The 27,779-nt window shown below is 38.7% G+C and overlaps 1 protein-coding gene across 3 annotated transcripts in view; it reads right to left on the reverse strand.

Annotated features, from left to right (window-relative positions):
• pard3ba (par-3 family cell polarity regulator beta a) overlaps positions 1 to 24,393 on the reverse strand; it is a 90,761-nt gene extending 66,368 nt beyond the window's left edge. The window contains exons 1-9 of one of the 3 annotated variants that reach the window (XM_088989077.1): positions 23,976 to 24,393; positions 20,396 to 20,494; positions 10,309 to 10,483; positions 8,002 to 8,108; positions 5,604 to 5,668; positions 3,963 to 4,049; positions 3,402 to 3,527; positions 1,878 to 2,353; positions 259 to 398 (exon numbers count right to left, since the gene is read on the reverse strand). In XM_088989077.1, the coding sequence (XP_088845203.1) occupies positions 259 to 398; positions 1,878 to 2,353; positions 3,402 to 3,527; positions 3,963 to 4,049; positions 5,604 to 5,668; positions 8,002 to 8,108; positions 10,309 to 10,483; positions 20,396 to 20,494; positions 23,976 to 24,092 (1,392 nt within the window). In that variant the 5' untranslated portion in view covers positions 24,093 to 24,393. Of the gene's footprint in view, positions 1 to 258; positions 399 to 1,877; positions 2,354 to 3,401; positions 3,528 to 3,962; positions 4,050 to 5,603; positions 5,669 to 5,765; positions 5,902 to 8,001; positions 8,109 to 10,308; positions 10,484 to 20,395; positions 20,495 to 23,975 lie in introns of those variants that run through there. The other 2 variants (XM_088989002.1, XM_088989154.1) reach the window with 2 other exon arrangements.
• Between the last annotated feature and the right edge of the window lie 3,386 nt (positions 24,394 to 27,779).

The following is a 27,779-nucleotide window of genomic DNA, read 5'->3' on the forward strand; positions in this document are numbered from 1 at the left end:
ATCAATTTGCTAGCTACTAGCAATCTATTCGCTAGCTAGTAGCCATCTATTCGCTAGCTATTAGCTATCTATTTGCTAGCTATTAGCTATCTATTTGCTAGCTATTAGCAATCTATTTGCTAGATAGCTAGCTTGCTATCTATTTAAGTTACTTCTGGGTTGAGCGAACGCTGGCGCGTGTGGCTGCCGCTGCTCACCCACAGAAAAAAAACTTATTCTGTGACTGTAATGAATTTCTGTCTCCATCCATTGTCATACCTCAAGAATGCGGTCACCGGGCTGCAGGCGGCCATCTTTGATAGCTGCACCGCGCTGCAATATATTCTTCACCAGAATTGGTCCTGGTCCACTAGAGGTTGAGTCTCGAGTGACCACGGTGAAGCCCAGACCTTCTGCACCTGCAGGAGGGAAAATAACGTGTAAAAATGAGTCGAACGATAAATTTAGAAGAATATTTTGTGAAAAGTCACAGTCATAAAGTGGATATCAGTCAGCCATTTTGGATGTGGCATATCGTCATTGGTGTTGCAGATAACTGCAAGCTACATTCAGGAGAGAGGCGCTGATCTCCCTGGAGTGGTCACCAGCAAATTGGAGGACACATCAGCGTACGAGGAGGCATGCCCAGTGGTGGGCCGTCAGGGCCTGCAAGGCCTTCTCCGCAGGCCTAAAAATATCTAAATCACACGCTAATGTGAGTGTCTTCCAGCTTCCATTCATTGCTTTTCTCCAGTTGTGCGACTTCCGGATGTGTATCATAATACATTTCATTTCTAAGCACCTTTCAAAACTCTCAAGGTTACTTTACAGTCACAGGATACGTTTTTCTGTGGGTGAGCAGCGGCAGCGACACGCGCGAGCGTTCACTCAACCCGGAAGTAAATAGATAGAAGCCAGCCGATAGATAGCTAATAGATAGCCAACCGATAGATAGCTAGAAAGCTAGCCACTTACATAGCTAGATAGCTAATAGCAAGCTAGCTAGATAGTTAGTTAGCTAATACAGTAAGCCAGCGTTCACACAACCCGGAAGTAAATAGATAGAAAGCTAGCTAGCCAGCTAATAGATAGCTAATAGATAGCCAACAGATAGATAGCTAGCCACTTAGATAGACTGAGAGCCAGCGTCTCTCTCCTTCCCGACGTATACGAGAAAACGTGGGCCTCTGAGGCCACACACAGGCACGAGCCATTAACCCTATTGCGCCATGCTCCTTTTTTTCCCCATCACGCTGCTAGCGCAAAGCTATCAGCGCGCTTGCTGTCTGCGTGTTGGTTTTGTGTCGAGAGAGCAAAGCCGGTGCGGCGGCGCACGATGCTATCTGCTTTGCGCTCTAAGCCTCCGCCTGCCCTACATTAGCGCGTCTAAACCCCGCCGCCTGTCAATCATAAAGGGGATAAAAAAAAAAGGCTGTGGTTGAGCGAGTAAACATTCAAAACGCAAAATATTCATCGCTCGAGTCAGGCGAAAGATTGAAAACCAAAGATAAAAGTGGACTTTGTTGAAAATTCCAGAAAATACACACACACACACACACACATACATATACATATGGATACACAGTATATACGCAGTTTATATACCGACATATATACAGTATACACAGTCTATATACAGATATATATAGAGTATACACAGTCTATATACAAATATATATACAGTATACACAGTCTACATACCGACATATATACAGTATACACAGTCTATATACAGATATATATAGCGTATACACAGTCTACATACCGACATATATACAGTATACACAGTTTATATACCGATCAAAATCGGGAATGGCACTCAACGTCATATTTTCAATATGGTGGCTAGCTTTGCCCCACACTGGTTTGAAGTCTAAGAACAAAACAGGTGAACGTACCTTTCGTCAGGTCAATTTTGATCCTCTTGCCACTTTTCTTGTTCGGAAGGCCGGCTGGGCCTGCAACGCCGGCGCTCCGATTGGCCGGAGGGCTGAGCCTGCGATTCCTTGAGGGGGAAGAGCTCATATTCGGTGGTACTTGAGCTGTAGGAGACATTAATTCTGTGTGATACTGCGAATCTGCTGAAACTAGGTTGACAGGGGTTGCCACTGGGTTCGGCGAAGCTGGTTCTGTGGTTCTGGTTCTTGGATTGTGATGCTTCAAGCTTTCTTTGGCTTTGTGATCTTGCTTGGCCGGAGGTCGGAGATCAATTTTGTCACGAGACATCGTTGGACTTTTGGGTTTCAGGTCTTTGCCGTCTCCACTGAAGAGGTGACCGATCAGGCCTTTCTCATAACGTGGTTTGTTGGCGACGGGGACCACTTCCAGTTGCATCGAAGGGGAGGACAAGGCCTGGCGGAACGCTTCCTGTGAACTAAAAGAACAGAAAATGGGGTTGAGAAATCTATCCATCTAACCTTTCATGTAATTACCGTATTTTCCGGTGTATAAGGCACACGCAAAAACCTTGATTTTCTTCGAAAGATCACCGTGCGCCTTATACTCTGGTGCGCCTTATATATGAAGTCATATTGAGCCACAACAGGTCTGGCATCTACTGTTTGCAAGCCACCGAACCCCCGAAAAAGAAGTAGTGCATAACCTCAGCCTGTACTGTTGCGTCTTATACAGGTAACGTCCGACTTACGACCGGGTTCCGTTCCGACAAAACGGTCGTAAGTCAAACGGTCGTAAATCGAAATGCATTCAAAATGGCTGACACAAGGTTTATACGACAGGATAGTATACGATGTCAATCTGTTGTTTTGAACCAACATTTTCTATTGAATACTATGATATCCTAAAATGTTAACAGTTCATTTAAATCTTATAACTTTTAGTGTCATTTTAATCATTTTATATTTCGTATTATCGATCTTTATTACTGTGTCGGCGCACACGCTTTCTGCTGACCCAAATACGCACGGCTTCCCACGCATGCGAGCTGTCCAAAAATCGCTCTCCCTGCTAACGGAGAAGTCACCCAACACACGATTGCGTATGCGTTTGTTAAGAAACAGTTATTTTGTATCCTCATTTTGTCCTACTTCGATATTGTCACGTTCGGATTGATAGCTGGGGGCGGGGCCCTGCTTCCCCGCTTCTAATGTTAAAACGGGATGCTGTCAACTTGTATTTGTACTCTGTATAACCCTGGACTTTCTATATCTTCGGTGCTCTGTCCGAGGCACACATCCCGTCACATTGGACCTTTTCTGCACCACCGTATGCGAGTTGCTTTTCGCCAATGGCGTACGTTTTCACTCGGTATACAATTTGCGAAGTTAAAAAAACACGATGAATAGACGGAAGAACTATGGGATCATTCCTGCCATCAGGTTAACCCTATGGGGGGGTTAAAATTTTGAGTGTGTGTTTACATACATTATACTGGCATTTTGATCATTTCCAATCATACTCACTCTGCGAAGGACTTGTCCTGGAGGCTAATCCCATTAATTTGCACGATGCACTCATCCTCTTGAAAAATATTCTCCATCTTGGTACGACTGGTCTCCTCAATGTTTTTAATGTGGAGGCCCAACATCCTATAAAACACAGAGAGGAGAAAAATCATCTCGGCAGAGGTGAACACCAGTGGTGGGCCGTCACGGGTTTTAAGGCCTTCTCCGCTGGCCTAAAAATACCTGAATCACAGACTAATGTGAATTATATTTTGTCCATGAATTTTTAGGAAATACAGTAAAGTCTCGTTATATCGATATCAGATATATCGATAGTCCCGGTTATATCGATACTATTTCTATGCACACATGGAGAAAATTACATGCAAACAGGGTCGGATATATCGATAGTCCCGGTTATATCGATATTTTTTCGGACTCCCTTGAATATCGATATAACGAGACTTTACTGTAGTTCTAAATTATCTTTCATTGCTTTTCCCTTGCGTTACACAATTTCAACGTGTGTGCAAATGTGTGTCAGTGTGTGTGTGTTTGTGTGTGTTTGCAAGTCCTCACCTTCCACTGAGAGAGGAGCAGTAGGGCATGACTTCGATACCCAAGGGCCCGCGATCCCCCAGTAAGTTGACCGTCCTTGTGATGGCGCTGTCAATAAAATGCATAGTGACGAATTATCAGAGATGTTCGATCGGAGACTGTGGACGAAGGCACCCTCATTTCAAGCTCATATAACACCAGACCCATAAAATTTAGGAATTAACTCTTTTTTTTCTGATAAAAGACGATAGTCTAAGGTTTCTTACGCTGGATTGAATGTGTATGTATTCCTAAAACGGAATATTCCGTGGGTCCTGGAATTCAAGTGACAATGACAAAAACCCTGGCACTGGAGTGGACACACGTCGGGCAGTGAATGAGTTAATCGGTGTTTGCTATTTCATACCTGTAAATGTATATGCTTTCCCTGTATTTTATACATTGCTTTATCATTTAAAATAAAATACGGCGTGGTACAACTTTTATACGGGGACAAAAAAATGTTGAACCAATCTTCCAAAGAGCATTTTGGCCAATATCCAGTTTGTCTCAACTGCTGGTAGCCAAGAAAAATGCCAATTGCTACTATTGTCACAGCAAACCAGCAAAAGTAATCCTCAATTGTATATACAGTGAAACCTCGGTTTATGAACCCCTTGCTTTACGACCTTTTCGGTTTACGAACGTTAAATATATGAAAATTTTACCTTGGCATACGAACTTTACCTTGACATACGAAGTTTTTTCGTACACGGAGCTACCTCAATGAGTGATGTGTCGTTCACGAACAAGCCCGTTCTTCTAACAGCAAAATGGCAGCCGACTGTTTTTGTCCTCTATTCCCCGCCCCCAGTCTTTGATTAAAGCCATGTGATTGGTCAAGAACGCAGCAGTGAGGGGAGGTGGTTGAAACATTCAAGAGACAGGCAGACGACAGTGAAAGAGTTTCAACACTTGATGCAAAAAGCTATCAACCCAGCTAAATAGAACACAATTGATGAGGAACAAGGTAAAATTATGGCAGAGAAAGCACATACAAGGGATCATTCCTCAAGATGGTGAAAGAAGATGGCTACGTTCCTCATCAAGTGTTTAATGCTGATGAAACCGGCCACTCCATTCCATCAAACCCTCAACGACCAACACAAAGGTAAATAAAATGACTTTTATACAGTACAGTTTATGTCTTTAATTATAATACCACAGTACATTTATTATACATAAAATCAGGTATATATTGTGCAGTTTTAAATTAGAAAGTAGAAAATTATGTTTGGACCTGCGAACGGATTATTCTCATTTTAATGGTTTCCTATGGGAAATTATTTTTTGGGATACACACTTTTCACCTTACACACTGTCTGGGAACCAATTAAGTTCGTAAGTCAAGATATCACTGTATATATCTATTTTATATTATATTATTTTTTTTATGCTGCGTAGAGTCGCATTGACAAAAGCTAAACGTGTGCATGCGCGGTATGATGTCTGCATTTTATTATTATTATTTCAAATAATTTTTGGCATACTAAAACTTTTATACAGGAATTGCAATCATTTATAAGGGCAGCTATTAGCTAAGGTTGACAGCTATGCTATCTAGGTGTAATATTTATGATAGCTTACATCATAACAATGCATATGACCTCCACACAAGCTTACCGAAACGTAATCTGGTTCATCTTGGTGAGATTTTTCGGACCTCCCTTCAGCGCATGGTCGATTTCCTGTCAAGATAAAAGGACAAATTCATTTTGTGCCAGGCAAATAAAGCATAACGAGCCACATAAACACAGTCCAATGAGATTACGACGAACTTCTTACAGGAAGCGGAAGATACTCTAGAAAGCAAACGACGCTCAATTAGTGCAGTTAGCCAGCACTGTCATCATCAATCACCTTCGCAAATTGCGTAGCCTCCGGACGCTAGTGCTTCGCCGGGTGATGCTTCTATTCCCTCTCTACCTTCGTGTTAACGTCTATCTAGCGGTCCCACCCCCTACACAGCATCACAATCCTGTGTCAGTAAAGACTTGTCGTCAACAACCCTCAAGCGAATGGACATAGAGTGAGACGGTCAAAAAAAAAAAAAGTTAAGGGTAGCTAGCTACAAGCCTCTGAGACAAATTCGGGAAATCTATCTTAAGACAACCGGGTCATAATTAGGTCCTTCTGCTTCATCACGTTCATTTTGTCACTAGGGCTAATGGCTAAAAGTGTTCCCTCCCACTAACTGGCTGACTCCGCACCCCCCCCCCTCAACCAAAACAAACCTTTCTACACTCCAACCATCCCCTGACATAAAACCACAGAACCAACTCTTCTAACGACACTGTCACAGTAATTCTGAGCTCTATTACTATGATCCCAAAAAACGTATTACCCTCTTGAAAATAGAGACAAAAAACACACAGAAACATGGATGCATTTGTGACCTCGACAAACAGTGACCTACTTATGTGTGCAGTGAGAGATTATCTCACAATGGAGTGGCAATAAGGACTTGGAGGGGGGGGTGTTGCAGGAGGTTGAGGCGCTATTGTTGCTGAGCATCTTTCCGTGACCTATAACGCAAGATGTCCTGTCGAGTACCGAACATCTAATGCTTCTAGATTCTGGAAGCGATGACTTAGTGGTTCTTAACCTGGGTTCGATCGAACCCTAGGGGTTCGGTGAATCGGTCTCAGGGGTTCCGTGGATCCTCCGCTACAGAGGTCCACCCCTCAGTCTAGACTGCAGTTAGTAGGCACCGTCATTGGAAGAAGGGTTCGGTGAATGAGCATATGAAACTGGTGGGGTTTGGTGCCTCCAACAAGATCAAGGACCACTGCCCTAGGGTTTTTGGTGAGTCGGTCTCAGGGGTTCAGTGGATCTTCTGCCACAGACTTTGATATTTTAGCCTGCCAGGATTATTTATCACTGTGGCAGTAAAACTTGAAACCATCTGACAGTCTCTGCATTCATTTGTTTACAACACTGAAGGTGGGCCAATAGCGCTACAGATTTAGGATTCAATCTTTCATGTTACAACAGAAGAAAAACCCTTGATCAGTGGTTCTTCAACTGGGTTCTATCGAACCCTAGGGGTTTGGTGAGTCGGTCTCCGGGGTTTGGTGGGTCCATCCCTCAGTCTCGTCTACAGTTAGTGGGCACAGTCATTGAAAGAAGGGTTCGATGAATGAGCCTATGAAACTGGTGGGGTTCGGTGCCTCCAAAATGATTAAGAACCACTGATCTATACGGACAGCGAAGGTGATCACTTGATTTGGACTTGCACATACTTCTACTTGTACAAAGTGTCAGATGTCAGTGAAATGACTGTAAATGACTAACAGGTAACCCTTTCTAAACTGCGTAGCTAGCACCGAGTCTTCAAACTGAAGGGTTCTCCGACATGACGTCGAAGGATGTTAACGCACTCATTGAGTGCTATTCGGAGCCGGTTTTTAAGATCACATAACTCCCATATAATTTAGGGATTAACTATTTCTTTCTGATGAGGGAAGAGAGTCTATAGATAATTAAATAATTAATTAAATAATTAAATACTTAAATAATTAAATAATACAATAATACAATAAAAAATAAGAACATAAAAATAATAATAAAAAAAATAACAATAATAAAAATAAAAAAAAAATAAAAAATAAAATAAAATATATAAAAAAAAAAAAAAAAATAAAAAATAAAAAATAAAAAATAAAAAATAATACATTTACAAGCACCTTTCAAAACTCAAGGACACTTATACTGCAGAAAATATGGTACAGTAAAGTCTCGTTATATCGATATCGGATATATCGATAGTCCCGGTTATATCGATACTATTTCTATGCACGCACGGAGAAAATTACATGCAAACAGGGTCGGATATATCGATAGTCCCGGTTATATCGATATTTTTTCGGACTCCCTTGAATATCGATATAACGAGACTTTACTGTACTTTCTTTTATCTGGCCAACGCATTTTATTTAATGACGGAAAACATATCCTTAAAAAAAAAAATCAGTGACATTGAAAAGGAGCAAACAGAATGCGATCGTGACCCAACCCTCACCATTTTGGAGACGTCATTGGTTCGGTCATGATGCATTGATGTCGTGGTCATCTCAACATGTGGCGCTATGACCGAGTCACTGCTGCTCCTCACCAAAAGAGGCGTGCCTGCGACAAAGAAGGGAAATTTCGTTTTTTTTCTCAACACTTTTCTTCCAAATCAAAATAAATGGGGACACTTCTACCTGTGACTTATCACAATCGTGGACACAGCGAACACACAATGTTAGTGGCATATATTGCAAAAGGGGCTGCTTCAAGGACAACCGACCTTCTGAAACTCGCAATTTCCGGGGTCATTTTGAAGTAGGTTTATTGGTGTTTTGCATTTGACTAAAAATATCAGCGTGCATAACATATACAAATAACTAAACTACATACATATATATATAGACTAACTGATAAAAACAAGTAAAAAAGAAATAACATTGGATGTTTTTAGGATGTGTACATAAACTAGTTCCAACAAATGGGCTGTCTGTACAGCCTGTATGGCTTACTGGAAGGATTTCCTCTTGTTGTTGGTTCTGAAAAAGTTCAGTCACACGACAGTGCCGGTCGGTTCATTGCGGGGGCGGCGGTTAGAACAAGGACATTTCTGTCTGAATGCTTACGAGCACGTCACTGTCACGAGCCTGTTATGGGGTCTTTTTCGGTCCCATAACAGCAAAAGTACTCCACTTGCTAGCAGACTGTGTAATGACAAGTGTGTGTGTGTGTGTGTGTGTGTGTGTGTGTGTGTGTGTGTGTGTGTGTGTGTGTGTGTGTGTGTGTGTGTGTGTGTGTGTGTGTGTGTGTGTGTGTGTACTGCCAAGTGGTCTGTTTCACTGGCAATCGAATGAGCGACCTGGTTCAGGCTGTTCATGGGATGATGCGATAAGGACTCTTTTCCTAGAGTGTGTGTCTGTGTGTGTCGCATCGGATCAATGCGGGTCTAATCATCCCACTGGGCCAGTGTGAAGTCCAATCATCCTGTTCAAACAAAACACACACACACGCACACACAAACACAGACTTTGACACCCCGAACTGATTACAGAATTACTCCTTGTTCCTTCTGGTGCCACTAAGCGCAATAACATGCACACTATAACCAGATTACTGTGAAAAATCTAATGGGGGTAAGTGCAACAATAAAGGTACAGACACACCCCTACTTAAGAACATTCGAGTTACGAACAACAGTACATATGACCATTTTTGTAGTAACATATGTAGTATTCTCTCCATTTGTACATGTTCATATCTTTATAGAGAGTACAGTATATTTTATGAAATGTTTATTTTTCAGTACAAAACAATACAGGTTACTAATATAAGCCTTAAACATACATTGATAACTCAGTGTACGAACTTAATTGGTTCCCAGAAAGTGTGTGTAAGGTGAGAACTTCATCTTCCAAACCTTTATATCCCATAGGAAACCAATAAAATGAGAATAATCTGTTCCCAGGTCCCCATAAAACATAATTTTCAACTAAATAAGCCTTAAAACGACACAAAATATACCTTATTTTATGTATAATAAATGTGCTATTGGATTGTAATTAAAGAAATAAATTTTACTTAATAAAATTGTTTTATTTACCTTTGTGATGGTAGTTGATGGCATGGAGTGGGAGGAGGAAAGGGAGGGAGTTACTGTTTGGAAGGTGCTTTCTCGGCAATAATACCCTCACTCACACTGGACCCTGCTCGCTGCTTTTCGTTAATCCAAATCAACAGAATTTGTTCAAACTCTTCTATTGCCTGAGACCGTTGCTTAGACTACACAGAAATACCCTTAGCCACACATAGCAATGGTCGACGTAGCATACTGATACTGGGACGCTAAGTCACACAAACGCACACCTCGTTCGCGTTTCTCGATAATCTCCTTCTTCTGCTCGACCGTAACTTTCTTTTGTGTTCTCTTCGGCTGAACTCGAGCCTGTTGTGGGGTCTTTTTCGGTCCCATAAGAGCAAAAGTACTCCACTTGATAACAAACCACGTATGCCATGTATGCACTCAGAGAAAAGGTAGTAAAGTAGTAGTACTTTTCAGCGTAAGAAACCTTGGACACGCTTCATTCATCAGAAAAAAAGAAGGGAAAACACATCGTCAGAGGTCTGACCAGCGCTTTATCTGCCCCCCCTTTGCAAGAAAAACCAAAATCCGAAGAAATTCGGGAATGACGCTCCACGTCATGTTTTCAATTCCTGAATTGTGTTATGAATGCATAGCGTGCAAGTTTAGCTATGCACCATGAATCACCACATGAAATTCAACAGATTTGTATGAATTTGAATCACACGCGACATGACTCACTGGCTTTGAGGACGTCCTCGTTGACTTCGATCTCTCCTCTGTTCGGCTCCTCAACCCGAGTGTGCGAATAGTAGCTCAGGGGCTCTGGACTGGGTGCGTTACTGGAATCGCCATTGGAGATACTCTCCCTGGGGCTGTCTTGCCTCCCACGCTGCACTTCAAACATGGCCACCAGCTGCAAAAGACAAAATGGCCATTTGAGTGTCAATGCTAGCAGTATAAGCAGTGTAGGAAATTCATGACAAAAAAAGTTAGCGGACACCAAGGGAAGACAAACATGTATGCTTTCCTCTTCAGAACTATTTGAATCATATTCATAACTGGATGAGTCACAAGAAAGCATCTTCTCCGAATCTGAACTCTCTGAAGCCATTGTTTTGATTCTGGAGCAAGGCAGTGTGTGACCAATAGTGACGTCGCTAACAAGGGGGCGGGACTTTCTGAGTCTGCCTAGATCCGAGCTCATTTTGTGGCAGTTTTGGGACACTTTAAGTCATTTTTTTTTATTGGTGTTTTGCATTTGACTAAAAATATCATCCTGCGTGTTTTGGGTATTTTCGATGCTATAAAACGTTTTTCTGATGTCGGTTACAATCTTTCTGGTTCTGAGTCTCTGTCCACGGTGTCTGTCTGTCAGTTAGGAAACAAAAATAAAATGGTGTCGGTTGTCCTTGAAGGCTTATTTAGTAGAAAATTATGTTTTATGGGGACCTGGGAACGGATTATTCTCATTTTAATGGTTTCTTATGGGAAATAAATGTTTGGACGACTAACTTTTCGCCTTACACACACTTTCTGGGAACCGCTTAAGTTCGTAAGCTGAGGTATCGCTGTACTCTCAATAAATAGTTTGGCAGAGGGCAGCAAAGGGCTGCAGAAGTTCTGCGTCGGTCATGAAAGTCCGCGTCCCCAACAGAAAGTCAAAGACAATCGTCCATGTGTTCCAGCCTTTGTTCAGTGTCCAAACAAACATCTATGACAAATCCTCCGAGTGCATGTGCGGGTGTGCGCGAGTGTGCAGTGGAGAGAGGAATGGAGGGGACTGGTAGTTGCTGAGGAGAGCAAGAGGCAAAAGAAAGACTTGACAGCAGCCAAACAATCTGATTGTGGCGCTTGATGAATGCATTTGCGGCTCTTTCTTTCTCCCCTTATCGGCTTTCCTCTTTCGCTTCTTATCTGCCTTCGTCCCCAGAGGCCAACCGTCTCTTTCCCTCTGAGCTGGCTGACTGCATCAATCAAAAATGAGGCCCCGGCGGCTGAGCGCTGTACGTGTGAATCAACACACCGATGGGAATTCCGGCTCTTTTCAGAGAGCCGGTTCTTTTGGCTCGGCTCACTAAAAAGATCCGGCTCTTATGGCTCCCAAATGGCTCCTCAGTTTGTTTGTTTGTTTTTTTGTTGATAAAATTAACTATCTAGCAAAAATCATGTAAAATTATGTGGAAAAACGAATTACTCATGTAAAAAAATACACTATATCAAATATTTTTATTTATATGGCATGATTTATATGTGCACAGAGCGTATCCACTAACTTTCACTTTCCCTCTGGTTACTCTGGTCTGATGCTAAGCTGTCACTAATTTGCTTTTCATATTAATAATGCTATCATACCAACTAGTAAAAAATATAATAATTGAATAATAAGAACAGAATAATGTAATAACGTTTGTCCACCTGTCTACCCAAACGTCCCACCTCCTCCCACTGCTGTAATACTCCCTTCCCTCCTCTACCACGGATATCGACCAATCACGCGCGGCTTTAACCGAAGACCGGGGATGGGGAATAGAGGACAAAAAAGTTGGCTCCCATTTCCGGCTCACTTCAGAGATCCGGCTCAGTTAATAACAATAACAATAACAATAACAATAACAATAACAATAATAATAATAATAAATAAAATAATACCATACTAATAATAATAAATAAATAAAAACATAATAATGAATATAATAATAAAAAACACACATAATAAGAATAAATAACAACATTTAATAAATAATAATAATTATTAATAACATAATGATTATAATACAAAAACAGTATAATGATGTATGATACAATATTGATATATTTAGTAAAATAATAATAATAATAATAATAATAATAATAATAATAATAATAATAAATAATAATAATAAAATAATAATAATAATAATAATAATAATAATAAATAAAAGACTAAAAGAATACCATAATAATAATAATATATAAAAATATGGTAATTTTCATGAATATCATAATAGTAATAAGTGTAATATAATAATATAATAATAAGTGTTTTTTGATGTCTTTATTTATTCAACTTCCTTCAGAGTTGTGGAAAAAGACTACAGTAAGTAAATGTGGCTTTACGCTTTCATAATAAATATTATTATTATTATTATTATTAATAATAATAATAATAATAAAATACCATACTCATAATGAATATAATAAACAAAAATTAAATTAACAATTATTAACAATATAATTGATGAAATATAATTAACAATATAATAATAATAATAATAATAAAATACCATACTAATAATGAATATAATAAACAAAAATTAAATTAACAATTATTAACAATATAATTGATGAAATATAATTAACAATATAATTAAAAATAATTATATTGAATATCACAATAATAATACATAACAAATAACAATAATAATAAATAATATAATAATTATAATAGAAAAATAATACAATGTATGATACAATATTAATATTATTTAGTATAATAATAATCATCATCATCATAATAAATCAAATAAAAAAGTAATAATAATAATACATTTAATTTCTAAGCGCCTTTCAAAAGTCTCAAGGACACTTTACAGTCACGGGATGAGACGTTTTTTGTACAGGTGAGCAATGATTAATATAAATATAATAATTATAAAGAATATGATAATTATAAAGAATATGAGAATAGTAATGATGATGATAATAATAATAGTAATAATGATAACAATAGTAAATAATAGTAATGACAATAAAAATAATAATAATAATAATATACAAAAAAACAATAGGTAGACGGAAAGACATTGCAATGCAAAACGAATGAACAGTGCCACCTTCCTTTAGCCAAACAATTGTACATGTGACCAAAAGTCAATATCAGCTACGCACACGCTCCGCACAGACAACCTAAAAAATGAACTCACTTCCTTTTCTCATTGCCTGGTACTAATCAGCTCATTTTTCTTCGAGTCTGCGACGTGTGTGTGTGTACGACTCAAGAGTGTGTGATGTAGTGAGTCTATTGAGAGACTTTGCTTTTGTGCTGTTGTCATCCATCTCACAAATGTCCCCTTCCGCGGCCTTCATTCTTGCTTTGAAGGAACGATGCATAATTCAGAAGGTGGATGCTTGCTACTGACAGCAAACAGTAACGCAATCATTTCTCTCTCACACACACACACACACACACACACACACACACACACACACACACACACACACACACACACACACACACACACACACACACACACACACACACTTAAATAAAACAACCCCCCCCCCCGGTCAAACACCCTCCCCGTCCCAAAATATTTTTGTAGCATCTACATGACAATCAGGGAGAGTGTAAAACACAATTCTCAGGTGAGCTAATCCGGTTAAAACGTTAAAATGAGGACGCGCACGGTGGAACACATGAAGAGGTCACACGTGCCAAAATTCATTTCAGTGTGGAGGGGAAAAGATTTATACAGTGATACCTACCTTGGCTTACGAACTTATTTAGTTCCCAGAAAGTGTGTGTAAGGCGAAAAGTGTGTATCTCAAAAATTAATTTCCCATAGGAAACCATTAAAATGAGAATAAACCATTCCCAGGTCCCCATAAAACATAATTTTCGACTAAATAAACCTTAAAACTACACAAAATATACCTTATTCTATGTATAATAAATGTGCTATGGCATTATAATTAAAGAAATAAACTGTACTGTATAATAAAGTAGTTTTATTTGCATTTGTGATGGTCATTGATGGCTTGATGGAATGATCCCTTATAGGTGCTTTCTTTGCAATAATTTTACCTAGTTCCTCATCAATTCATCAATCAAACATTGGGGAGAAATGGATCACCAGAAAAGAGGCACAAAATGGCGACCTCCTGTGGCCACCTCCGTTACCACAGGCTGATAAATTCCTTATATGGAGCTTGGACGCCCTCTTCTGGCGGCTTTTAGGTGCAACATGAGGTCTTCAGACCAAACAAGTACAGCAAAATACATTGACGTGATGGAAGGACTGCTACAATGTATCTTTTTTTTTGGTCAGAGGGGTTCCTTTAGTGACGTCACGTACGGACTCGTCACCAACTCAAAAACAAGACTTCCGGAATATTCAGCGCGAGTCTTAAAACATAAAATATAGCTATAAGCGGTGGAATGTTTGTAAAATACGCGCAGTAGAAGCCATTTTACAAATTATGGACACAACTTGTCCGGAGACGTCGGTTGTCCTTTAAGCCTTTGATGCTCCGTGGCACGTCGGGCTCGTCCACCCCCCCTCCACTTGCCCCTCCAAAATCGTCACGGTGAGTTGCGTTTGATTGACGTGTGAATAGCGGCTCAGTGAAATCGGCGTGAGGCTCAAGTGTGCTAATTAGAAAACGTCAGGCATATGTCAGCCTAATCATCATCTATTCTATACACTCTTTGCATGCTAATATGCTAATCGCGAAGCATACATCTTGATGTGTGAAGATGTTCAACATCTTGTCATCCTGGCATCTTGGCATGTTAATTTGTAGTCTGGCTGGTCATGAAAGCAAATCATCGCAGTGTTGTTTTCCTTCACCTAAGTTTACGAAAATTTAACGTCTTCTAACTCTTTGTAATTCAGTTGAGTCAGCACAGAAAAATCCAATTGAACTCTGCTTGCGTGCTACATATGTATTAGCTCTCAGTCGTACAGTAGTGGTCCATCGATGAGAAGGACTCAAAAATGCTAAAAAAAAAGACTATCAACATCGCAGGGTTAATGCTAATGGGCCTCAATCTGAGGTACAGTGATACTTTGGCTTACGAACTTAATTGATTCCCAGACAGAGTGTGTAAGGCGAAAAGCGTGTCTCCCAAAAATTAATTTCCCATAGGGAACCATTAAAATGAGAATAATCCGTTCCCAGGTCCCCATAAAACATAATTTTCTACTTTTCTACTAATTTTCTAAGCCTTAAAACTACACAAAATATATCTTATTTTATGTATAATAAATGTGCTGTGGTATTATAATTACAGAAATGATGGTATGATGAATGGATGAATGAATGAATGGATAATTGTGATAGTCGTCGATGGCTTGATGGAATGGAGTGGCCGGTTTCATCAGCATTAAACACTTGATGAGGAACGTAACCTTCTTCTTTCACCATCTTGAGGAATGATCCCTTGTACCAATACCAGGGCGAATGGGGCAATCAGAGCCAGTCATAGAACATAATCAGACAGACAAAAGAAGTCATCAGCCAGTTTCAGGGAGTAGTCCACTGAGTAGTCCCCAACCTGAGAACAGGGACCTATATGAGCAGAGGTCTGGCACCGCCACCTTTGTCCATTAGGGATATATATACATATAGAGAGCTACCAGCACAATTTTAGTTCGCTGACGAAGCTTTTCGGACGAGTAGCAAACCGTCCGACACCTTCAAAGAAGAAGTATAGATGACGGCCGAAGAAACCTTTTCGTCTCATGTGCTGCTTAGCTTTTCATTCCAAGCAGGCTTTGCCTCTGAATTTGAGCACGGTTGACACGGGCTACCGCGCTAGCTCACGACTTTGATTGATAGAGCCCTTCCGATGTGATTTGTCGGCTCAACAAAGCAAAAGAGTTCGTGTTCTTGCCGCATCAGTGTGTTGTGAATAACAGAAACAGAGTGAGGTCTCAACGCAACGTCAGACCTTGTCCCTCGGCGCACCCTACTGTCTCAGTTCCTCCGGTGTCAGTACGGCATCACGATTATGAGGGTCCACTAAGAGTGCAAGGTCAGGGGCTCTCTTTTTTCAAAGGCACTCGGTCTTTGAAGGAAAGAAATTAGCTTTGTGAGTGGGCTCACTGACATCACTTGGTCTGTTTCCAGGAACTCTGTGGTGCTAATAACTCCAATCAGCTGTGAGTCACATGATGAATGTGTGTAATCCTGAATGCAGCTCATTTAGGCACAATATTTCACGGATTCCTGGGTGAGACTGCACAGTTAGCACATCTGCGTCCCGAGTGTGAGAACATCACCAATGCATGAGCGCATCTCATTATATTATTATTCTATTTTCATTCCACTCAACACTCATCTTGAAGATGATTAGCCTAATGAATTGATGATAGAGATGAGACAGAATAAGAAGTTATGACATTTCAAAGTTTCATGCTGTTATATGCTTAGTCAACATGTGTGACTCGAATACACAATTGAAGCACAGACAACCTGGGGTCAATCTGAGGTCAACAGACACAGCAAGTTAAACTGTAATCTTCATCGAGGAGATCTGGCCTTGGATAGAATTTAGGACTTGGGAAACTCCTTAATCACCGAAGCAATTTACAACTTGAAACTCCTTCACAGGAAGAGCTCATTAACCAGGTTACAAATGTATCAGTTCATGGAAGAGACAATGTTTTGTGCTTGAAAGAAACTGTTTCTTTTAAGAAGTAAGTAGAAAATTATGTTTAAAGGGGACCTGGGAACGGATTATTCTCATTTTAATGGTTTCCTATGGGAAATTAATTTTGGGGATACACACTTTTTGCCTCACACACTGTCTGGGAGCCAATTAAGTTTGCTAGCCAAGGTATCACTGTATTTCGAATTCCCGGATACATTCGTTGGCAGTGAATGAGTTAATTAATACAGAGGAAACTATATTATACTTTAATAAAAATGTCTCATGTAAACTAATGCAGGAGATAAATAAGAAGCATTAAACGAATTCATGTAAACATGCGATATTGAATAAGAATTAGAAGTTATCATATTTAAGAGTTTCATGCTGTTATATGCTTAGTCAACATGTGTGACTCGAATACACAATTGAAGCACAGACAACCTGGGGTCAATCTGAGGTCAACAGACACAGCAAGTTAAATTGTCATCTTCATCGAGGAGATCTGGCCTTGCACAGAATTTAGGACTCGGGAAACTCCTTAATCACCGAAACAATTTACGATTTGAAACTCCTTCACAGGAAGAGCTCATTAACCAGGTTACAAATGTATCAGTTCATGGAAGAGACAATGTTTTGTGCTTGAAAGAAACTGTTTCTTTTAAGAAGTAAGTAGAAAATTATGTTTAAAGGGGACCTGGGAACGGATTATTCTCATTTTAATGGTTTCCTATGGGAAATTAATTTTGGGGATACACACTTTTTGCCTCACACACTGTCTGGGAGCCAATTAAGTTTGCTAGCCAAGGTATCACTGTATTTCGAATTCCCGGATACATTCGTTGGCAGTGAATGAGTTAATTAATACAGAGGAAACTATATTATACTTTAATAAAAATGTCTCATGTAAACTAATGTAGGAGATAAATAAGAAGCATTAAACGAATTCATGTAAACATGCGATATTGAATAAGAATTAGAAGTTATCATATTTAAGAGTTTCATGCTGTTATATGCTTAGTCAACATGTGTGACTCGAATACACAATTGAAGCACAGACAACCTGGGGTCAATCTGAGGTCAACAGACACAGCAAGTTAAACTGTAATCTTCATCTCGGAGATCTGGCCTTGCACAGAATTTAGGACTTGGGAAACTCCTTCATCACCGAAGCAATTTAAGACTTGAAACTCCTTCACAGGAAGAGCTCATTAACCAGGTTACAAATGTATCAGTTCATGGAAAAGACAATTTTTTATTGCGTACAGCTGTTTGTGCTTAGAACTCAAGAGGTGTGGTATTCTAATCAAGAAAACTATGTTTTACTAATGTATCACTTTAATTTGCTCTCAATCAATAGCTTGGCAATGGGCTGCAGAATTCAGGCGTCCGTCATGAATGGCTACGTCTCCTGCTGGCAGTAAAGACAATCTTTCTGGGTTCGAGTCTTTGTCCACAGTATCCGATCAAACATCCCTGACAGATATATTCTGTAAACTGGGCGCCTTTACAGTCGTGAATATAGATATGAACAAAAAAGCAGGTGTGAGTGAGTCATTGTGGTCACGTGATCATTTATTAAACCTCATTCGCTAATGATTGGCAGTGAGTGTTCGCAGATGCATGCATTCATGCGCAAACAACCAGCCATTGTACCTCATTAGCATCTAAGGCTAACACAGGGCTCATGCTGTGCTGGGCCGAGCCTTCACAATGCGTCCACCGAGGCTTGATTGATGGCACGATACTGTTGGCCACAATAATGAAACAAAAAAAAACACAAAAAACAGAATCTGTCTACTATGGCAAGGTAATAAAAACCCGACAAACAAAAGAAAGCCAAGCTAATCAAAAGAACCAGGCGCAGCTCATTAATCAGAGCCAGCTAAAAGTGTCTGGTGAGCCTGGAGATGAGAAAAGTCAGATGATTGGCACATGGCGAGGATCGCTGCCTCGCCATCTTTTCATCAGTAACAAAAGCCAGAGAATAAAATTAGAGCCGAGATGAAAGTGAGGAATATTGTTTCCACAATCAGGTGGAAGCTGAACAAGGTAAATAGGGCAAGTTCCTCAGCAGTCGTCTGTAATTGCCCAAAAGAATCACATCGAGGGGAAGGCAGCTGTGTGACTAGTTAGCAAAAACGTACTGACGTGTGACATCGGGCGACACAGCTTGCGGAACGGATTCATTAAAACCTGCGCGTTATAAACATGACGGCCATATGACAGTGATACCTCGGCTTACGAACTTAACGGACAACAGACACCATTTTTTTGTGTCTTAACTGTCATCAGAAAAACGTTTTATAGCACCTAAAATACCCAAAACAGAGAGGCTGATATTTTTTAGTCAAATGCAAAACAACAATAAAAATGACTTAAAGTGTCCCAAAATTACTTCAAAATGACCTCGGAGATGGCGAATTTCAGAAGGTCCCGCCCCCTTGTTCGTGACATCACTATTGGTCACACACTGCCAAGCTCCAGAATCAAAACAACGGCTTCAGAGAGTTCAGATTGGGAGAAGATGCTTTCTTGTTACTCATCCAGTTATGAATATGATTCAAATAGTTCTGAAGAGGAAAGCATACACGTTTGCAATCCATTAAAGAAGTCCTTCCGTATCAATTTGAGCTGTCTGGACTCCAATGTAGCGCCCAGAAAATGCACAAGATGGCGCACAAGCTCTGTTGGAAATGTGCTGATTTGTCAACTGGGAATTTGTGTAAACGTACACATTCTTTATGTGTGTTAACGCAATTGGCTGCCACACACAACGATTCACCATTGCGTTATTGATGTAGTTTTCCTTTTAATTTCGCCATCAACATGGTGTTTTCACACCAAACAAAGTACCCAAAATGCATTGTGTGTCGCTTTCTCTGTCAGGGGCTTTCCCTCCGTGACGTCACGGAGGGCATCGTCATCAAACTCGAAAACAAGACTTCCTGAATATTCAGAGGCGAGTCTTAAAACGCAAAATGATTGCCCTATTTGCTCTGGTATCACCTCATCAGCATAAAAGGGCAATCAGGCCAGTCGTCAGTCAGGACAATAGAAGCAATCAGTGGAGCCGCAGGGAGTAGTCCTCTGCTCCCCACAACCTGAGAGCAGGGACAAATCATAGCAGAGTCCGGCACTGGATACTAGGGATATATATATATATATATATAGGGCCGAAACTACCAGTAAGATTTTAGTTTGCTGACGAAGCTTCTTGGATAAGAAGCGTCTGACACCTTCAAAGAAGTACACATGACAGCTAAAGAAACCTTCTCATCGATGGACCAATCCTGTACGACTGAGAGCTTACACAGATGAAATGAAGGCAGAGACTGTCAGATGGTTTCAGGTTATACTACCCCATTGATACTAGTCTTGGCAGGCTAAGATCTCAAAATCAAGCAGACTTGAGTGACAAAATGGCTTCTTTGTTCTGACTTCAGAACAAGAAAGCTGCTTTACTTGTCTTACCTTGTCCCGATCATCCACGAGATCCGTCAGTAGGTCATCCATATCCAGGATGCCTCCATCGGTGTACTCCAGGTGGAGGGTTTTAATGGCACTCCCATGCTGCGCAGAGAAGCAACAAGTAGTTAGTTTGCAACATTGTTAACAATGGTTACATCGAGCATTTATAACAATAATAACAACAACAATCATAATCATCATAATAATCGTAATAATCATCATCTTAATCATGATAATAATCATCATCATAATAATGATAATCATCATCATCATCATAATAATAATAATAATAATAATCATCATCATAATAATCATAATCATAATCATAATCATAATAATCATCATCATCATAAACATAATAATCACCCTAATAATAATAATAATAATCATCATCATCATCATCATCATCATAATAATAGTAATAATAATAATAATAATAATCATAATAATAATAATAATAATTTCAGAGTTAAAAGTCGGAAGTCAGAGTTAAAAATCAGAATTGGGAGTAAAATATCGAATTTTAGAGTCAAAAGTCGGAATTCAGAGTTAAAAATCAGAATTCAGAGTTAAAAATCAGAATTCAGAGTTAAAAGTCGGAATTCAGTGTTAAAAATCAGAATTCAGAGTCAAAAATTGGAATTCCGAGTTAAAAGTCAGAATTCTGAGTTAAAAATCGGAATTCAGAGTTAAAAATCGGAATTCAGGGTTAAAAATCGGAATTGAGAGTTAAAAATTGGAAATCAGAGTTAAAAGTCAGAATTTTGAGTTAAAAGTCGGAATTCTGAGTTAAAAGTCGAAAGTTAGAGTTAAAAATCGGAATTCAGGGTTAAAAATCGGAATTGAGAGTTAAAAATCGGAATTCAGAGTTAATAGTCAGAATTTTGAGTTAAAAGTCGGAATTCTGAGTTAAAAGTCGGAATTCTGAGTTAAAAGTCGAAAGTCAGAGTTAAAAATCGGAATTCAGAGTTAAAAATCAGAATTCAGAGTTAAAAATCGGAATTCAGAGTTAAAAATCGGAATTAATAGTCAGAATTTTGAGTTAAAAGTCGGAATTCTGAGTTAAAAGTAACTGTTTTCTTTTGTTTTTTTGTTTTTTGTTTTCATGTCGTTGTTGCGGTTTAGTGGATTATTCAAACGATGCCGATTGGATTGTGGCCACTTCAGTAGTACTTGAGTACATGCTAACTTGCTTCTGCGGCAACGAAATCAGGGCAAAGCATGAGCACCATCCCAGGACGAACCGGACAAACCTGAGGGTTGACATTCTTGCGCTACGCATTTTTCTCAGGCGTGTACTGTACTGTACATGGACACATTGAGCAAGCGTAACCTTTGTCGCTCAAAACAAATATTTTCCGCTAAGTAAGCGCCCCGATTGCCCGTTTGCTGATTCGCTAAAGTGTCATTCGCTGATTGTTCCTTATCGTCAATCCGTCTTTGTGTCCGAGGCTCTTCTCATACGTCAACATGAGAAATAAAAACCATTTGGACAGTGGTGGGCCGTCAGGGCCTGCAAGGCCTTCTCTGCTGGCTTAGAAATATCAGAATCACAGACTAATGTGAATTATAATTTGTCCATGAATTCTTATTAACTCATTCACTGGCAGATGTTGTGCAAAAATGCGTATGTGGAACGGTCGCGGCTTGGAATTGAAGCGGATTTACGCGAGACCATCTCTTTTGGTCAACGGATGCTACAGCTTGGTGTTTGCTTTTAACCTTTAGCTTGTAGCAGACGTGCACATTTCAACATGACGTCTCTGAGCCACTACGTCGCTTTACATACGACGCTACCTCACTTTACATTCAGAAATGACATGTATTGTCTGTTGTCAATTATAGCCACATTTTAAGTGCCTTACACGCTGGGTCCGAGAGGATATTAATTTCATCTGTGCTGTATGTCATGCATATTAGCATATTTGACAATAAAGATGACTTTGACTTGATTTCTGTAACATCCAAATTAAAAACAAATAAAAATATGATTAGACCATATATCAATAGATACAGAAGATACAGATACCAAATTGGCATACAGCTTTTGTCTTGTGGCTCAAATAATAATAATAATAATAATAATTGTGAAAATAATAATGATAATATTAACAATAATTAATTGTAATAATCATAATAACAACAATAATAAAAATAATAACAATGATAATAACAATAATGGCAATAATAATGATAATAATAATGATACTAATAACGATAATAATGATAATAATGATAATAATGATAGTAATAATGATAGTAATAATAATAATAAAAATAATAACAATGATAATAATAACAATAATGGTAAAAATTATAACAATAACAATAATACTAATAATGATAATAATAATAACTAATAATAATAATAATGATAGTAATAATAATAATAACAATCAATATCATTATTAATAATATTAATAATAATAATAACAATCATCATCATGATCATAATCATAACAATAATCATGAAAATAATAGATAATAATAACGATAATATTAACAATCATAAAAATTATAATAATCATAATAATAAAAATAATGATAACCATAATAAAAAGAAGAACGATGATAATAATAACAATCACATTAATAATAACAATAATATTAATGATAATAATAATATTAATGATATTAATAACAATAATAATAATAATAATAATAATAGAGAATAATAAGAGAATGAGAAGAATTTTTATATTTTTTTCCAGCCATATCAACATTCTATGTCAATACAAAACATGCAAGTATGTATTTCACAAAATACTTCTTTCACTTAAAAAAATATTTTACCAGCATTTAATGAACTGTGCGTGATAACTATGACACTTGAAATGGACAAATATCAAACACAAAATTCGAGTTCTTATCATATCAAATATTTCCTGACCATAATGTCCTTAATACAAATTATGTCATATCTGGAAAAGTTGCGTAGTCTTATTTGGCATGTAAACTATGTTTTAAATCATTATTCTTCTATTAAAAGATTTACGGGAAACTTCCGGTTTTTGAGCGATACCGTGTCACGTGACATGTGACCTAAGTAATCATCGTAGGTTAAAATGAAGAGAAAGAGAAGAATTTATATTTTTTCCAGACACTTCAACATTCTATCTCAATACAAAACATGTATGTACTGTATGTATTTTACAAAATACTTTTTTAAAAATATTTTACCAGCATTTAATGAACTGTGCGTGATAACTATGACACTTGAAATGGACAAATATCAAACACAAAATTCGAGTTCTTATCATATCAAATATTTCCTGACCATAATGTCCGTAATACAAATTATTGTGTCATATCTGGAAAAGTTGCGTAGTCTTATTTGGCATGTAAACTATGTTTTAAATCATTATTCTTCTATTAAAAGATTTACGGGAAACTTCCGGTTTTTGAGCGATACCATGTCACGTGACATCTGACGTAAGTAATAATAGTAGGTTAAAATGAAGAGAATGAGAAGAATTTATATTTTTTTTACGGCCATTTTAACATTCTATCTCACTGTCACACACACATATATACACCCACCCACAATAAAAAAACGCATATTTCAAAACGAAACAATGTTTACCTGGTCAAAAATCCTCCGGTATCTTCGCGTGGACTGATCGATTAAATCCCGTACAGTCCATTCAGGTTTACAAGGAACCACCACGGCAGTGTCCCCAAAAGTCACCGTGACCTTCATAACTGCACAGAAAAATGTATTTTCTATGAAAATATCCGATTCAGTGGAAGGAAAAACAACCGTTGGAAGGCCAGGCTGCTTTCCTTTTTCCTTCCGCGTCTAAAGTGAAGCAACAGGTGTCTCGCTTCGAGTTTCGGAAAGATTCAACCGTCACGAATCCATTCGTCGCCTTCACCGGGGTTGCATAAATGTCGAAAAAACACGACGAAACATCGTCCCGTCATGCAGATCAACAAAATCGGTCACAGCTGCACACCTTGTGTCATGTTGTGCGGCCGATACACCCAATCAAAACAAATAGAGGCTCAAACCCGGAAGAAGAAATCACAGTCGCTCGAGGCGCTGCAGGAATTATTTGACTCAGTCACTCACATCAATACTTACGGAAGATCATTAGGGCCATTTTAGAAAAAAAAATATGGTTGACAAGATTCTCACTTTAAAGTCAGAATTTAAATGATTTAAAGTCAGAATTTAATATAAGGACACTCTGACGAAGGCGGAAGTATACGCCGAAACATGTCAGGTAATTGAACACCTAAAAAAACACTGTCTGTAAGTAAAGAATCGGTTGTAAATTAGATATCAAGTAGACAGGATGAACTTAATACAACGATTAAAGTCAGAATTGTGAGAATAAAGTCAGAATTCTCACTTTACAGTCATGATTTTTACAGAATGTTGACTTTAAAGTCAGAATTCTGACTTTAAAGTGAAAATTCTGACTTTAAGTGAAAATTCTGACTTTAAAGTGAGAATACTGACTTTATTATCAGACTTCTGACTTTAATGTGAGAATTCTGACTTTATTTTCAGAATTCCTACTTTAAAGTCAGAACTCTGACTTTAAAGGACAACCGACACCACTTTTTTGTTTCCTAACTGACATCAGAAAAACGTTTTATAGGATCTTAAATACCCAAAACACACAGTATGATATTTTTGGTCAACCACCAATAAAAATGACTTAAAGTGTCCAAAAACTACTTCAAATTGAACCCGGAAGTGGCCAGTTTCATAAGGTCCCGCCCCCTTGTTCGTGATGTCACGCCAAGACGTCTTGCCTTGCTCTAGAATCAAAACAATGGCTTCAGATTCGGAGAAGATGCTTTCTTGTTACTCATCCACTTATGAATATGATGCAAATAGTTCTGAAGAGGAAAGCATAAATGTTTGCAATAGATTAAAGAAGTTACTACCTGTCATTTTGAGGCATCTGGACAGCAATGTAGTACCCACAAAATACAGAAGATAGCGCCAAAGCTCCGTTTGTAATGGGCTATTTGTCTGCTGGGAATTTGTGTCAACTAGTATCAAATAGTAGTCTTGGTGCAACACACAACGATTCACCGTTGCGTTATTTATGTGTTTTCCTTCTAATTTCGTCATCAACACGAAGTTTTGAGACCAAACAAAGTACCCAAAATTTCTCGGTCAGTGGCGTTCCTTTAGTGACGTCACGTCAGGAATCGTCACCAACTGGAAAACAAGACTTCCGGAATATTCAGCGCGAGTCTTAAAAGGTAAAATATAGCTAAATGCAGTGGAATATTTGTAAAATACGCTCAGTAGAAGTCATTTCAAGCGATTTTACAAATTATGGACGCAACTTGTCCAGAGGCGTTGGTTGTCCTTTAAGTCAGAATTTTCACTTTAAAGTCAGAATTCAATAAAGATTCTGATTGTAATGTGGCCTGCACCCAAATGAAATGCAAACAACAGGGTCTTAAAAATGACAAAGAATTAAAAAAAAAAAAAGAAATGCATGTCACCCCAGGAAGTGAAGTGAGCCAGCCAAAGTGCTCATTGTCAATAAAAGCTCACTGATGTTTTTTGTTGTTGTTTTGTTCGTCTTTCTGAGTACAATTTACAGGCTTGGGATTGTCTGGATCAATAATCCTGTTGATTTGCTTGCTTTCACTCACTGAGCAGTGCCCCTTTTCTAAAGAGCAAAATTGACGTTCCCAGCGGCAGCGCCGCCGCCTTCCTGGCATTTTTTTGCTTTGTTTGAGACGGAGGTAGTTCGATCGCGGAGACTCGCTTGACTCCCCGCTGTGCCGATTTGATCAGCCAAGAGAGAAGTCAGCAGCCGCCATTGCAAGTGGAAAAAATGTGGGTGAGAAAGTCATCAGGTGTCATAGAGATCAGATTAATATATATAACATTCATTCATTGACTGCCAGACGATGTGCAAAAATGTGTCCAATCCAGTGCCAGGGTTTTTGTCATTGTCACTCAAATTCCAGGACCCACAGAATAGTGACTTTTATGACTACATAAACATTCAGTCCAGCGTAAGAAACATTAGACTCTCTTCTTTCATTAGAAAAAAAAGTCATTAAAAGTAAAAATATCGCTTTAACAACAGCTGAAGCTGTAACAAAGTGCTAACATGAAAAAAAAGTTAATTCCTAAGTTATATGGGTCTGGAGTTATGTGTGCTTGAAATGAGGGCACCCGTCCAAAATACAATGCAATACATACATATTGGTTCATATATCGCTTTAACAACAGCTGAAGCTGTAACAAAGTGCTAACATGAAAAAAAGAGTTAATTCCTAAGTTATATGGGTCTGGAGTTATGTGAGCTTGAAATGAGGGCAACTGTCCAAAATACAGCGCAAACATACATATTTGTTTTTATGGCGCTTGAACGACAGATGAAACTGGGACAATGCGCTAACATGGAAAAAATGAGTTAATTCCTAAGTTATATGGGTCTGGAGTTATGTGAGCTTGAAATGAGGGTGGCTGTCCAAAATACAATACAATTCACATATATTGGTTAATATTGTGCTTTCACAACAGCTGAAGGTGCAACAAAGCGCGAACATGGAAAAAAAGAGTTAATTCCTAAGTTATATGGGTCTGGAGTTATGTGAGCTTGAAATGAGGGCAACTGTCCAAAATACAGCACAAACATACATATTTGTTTCTATGGCGCTTGAACGACAGATGAAGCTCGAACAAAGCGCTAACATGAAAAAAAGGGAAATGCCGCCCCCTTGTGGAAGGGAAAACGATGCCAGAGGTCATGGCCAGCGTTTTATCGGCACCCAAACAAGAAAAAAACAAAAGCCAAAAATGTCATGCTTTTCAATTCCCAAATAAATTCCCGAATGGCAGTGAATGAGTTAAACATTTAAATCCAGGGTAGAAAAAAGTTTAATTACGGCTCATTATTCCCCGTCAATCCTGCATTTAGCATTTTATTTTTTTTATTCAGAAATTACATTTGCCTGGAAACCATGACAACCGCCGGCATAGCCTCAATTCTTGTCTAATTACAGCAAGGAGGCCCGCTGAGCATTGATTTCGACAATTATGGAAGGCATAAAGGAAGGTGGGATCGGGGAGGGTGCGGTAAAAAAGAGGGTTTTGGATCAAGGATTAAGAGCTTTAACAGGAATTCAAAGACAGCAGAGTGGAGAAAGGGGCAAGGCTACATATCAAAATACAGTGATACATTGGCTTACAAATTTAATTGGTTCCCAGACAGAGTGTGTAAGGCGAAAAGTGTGTATCCCAAAAATTAATCTCCCATAGAAAACCATTAAAATGAGAATAATCCGTTCCCAGGTCTCCATAAAACACAATTTTCTCATTTTCTAAGCCTTAAAACTACACAAAATAGACCTTATTTTATGTATAATAAATGTGCTATGGTATTATAATTAGAGAAATAAA

The sequence above is a fragment of the Hippocampus bargibanti genome, linkage group LG01 (assembly GCF_051943395.1).
Source record: "Hippocampus bargibanti isolate YZ-2025 linkage group LG01, ASM5194339v1, whole genome shotgun sequence".
Classification (NCBI taxonomy): domain Eukaryota; kingdom Metazoa; phylum Chordata; class Actinopteri; order Syngnathiformes; family Syngnathidae; genus Hippocampus; species Hippocampus bargibanti.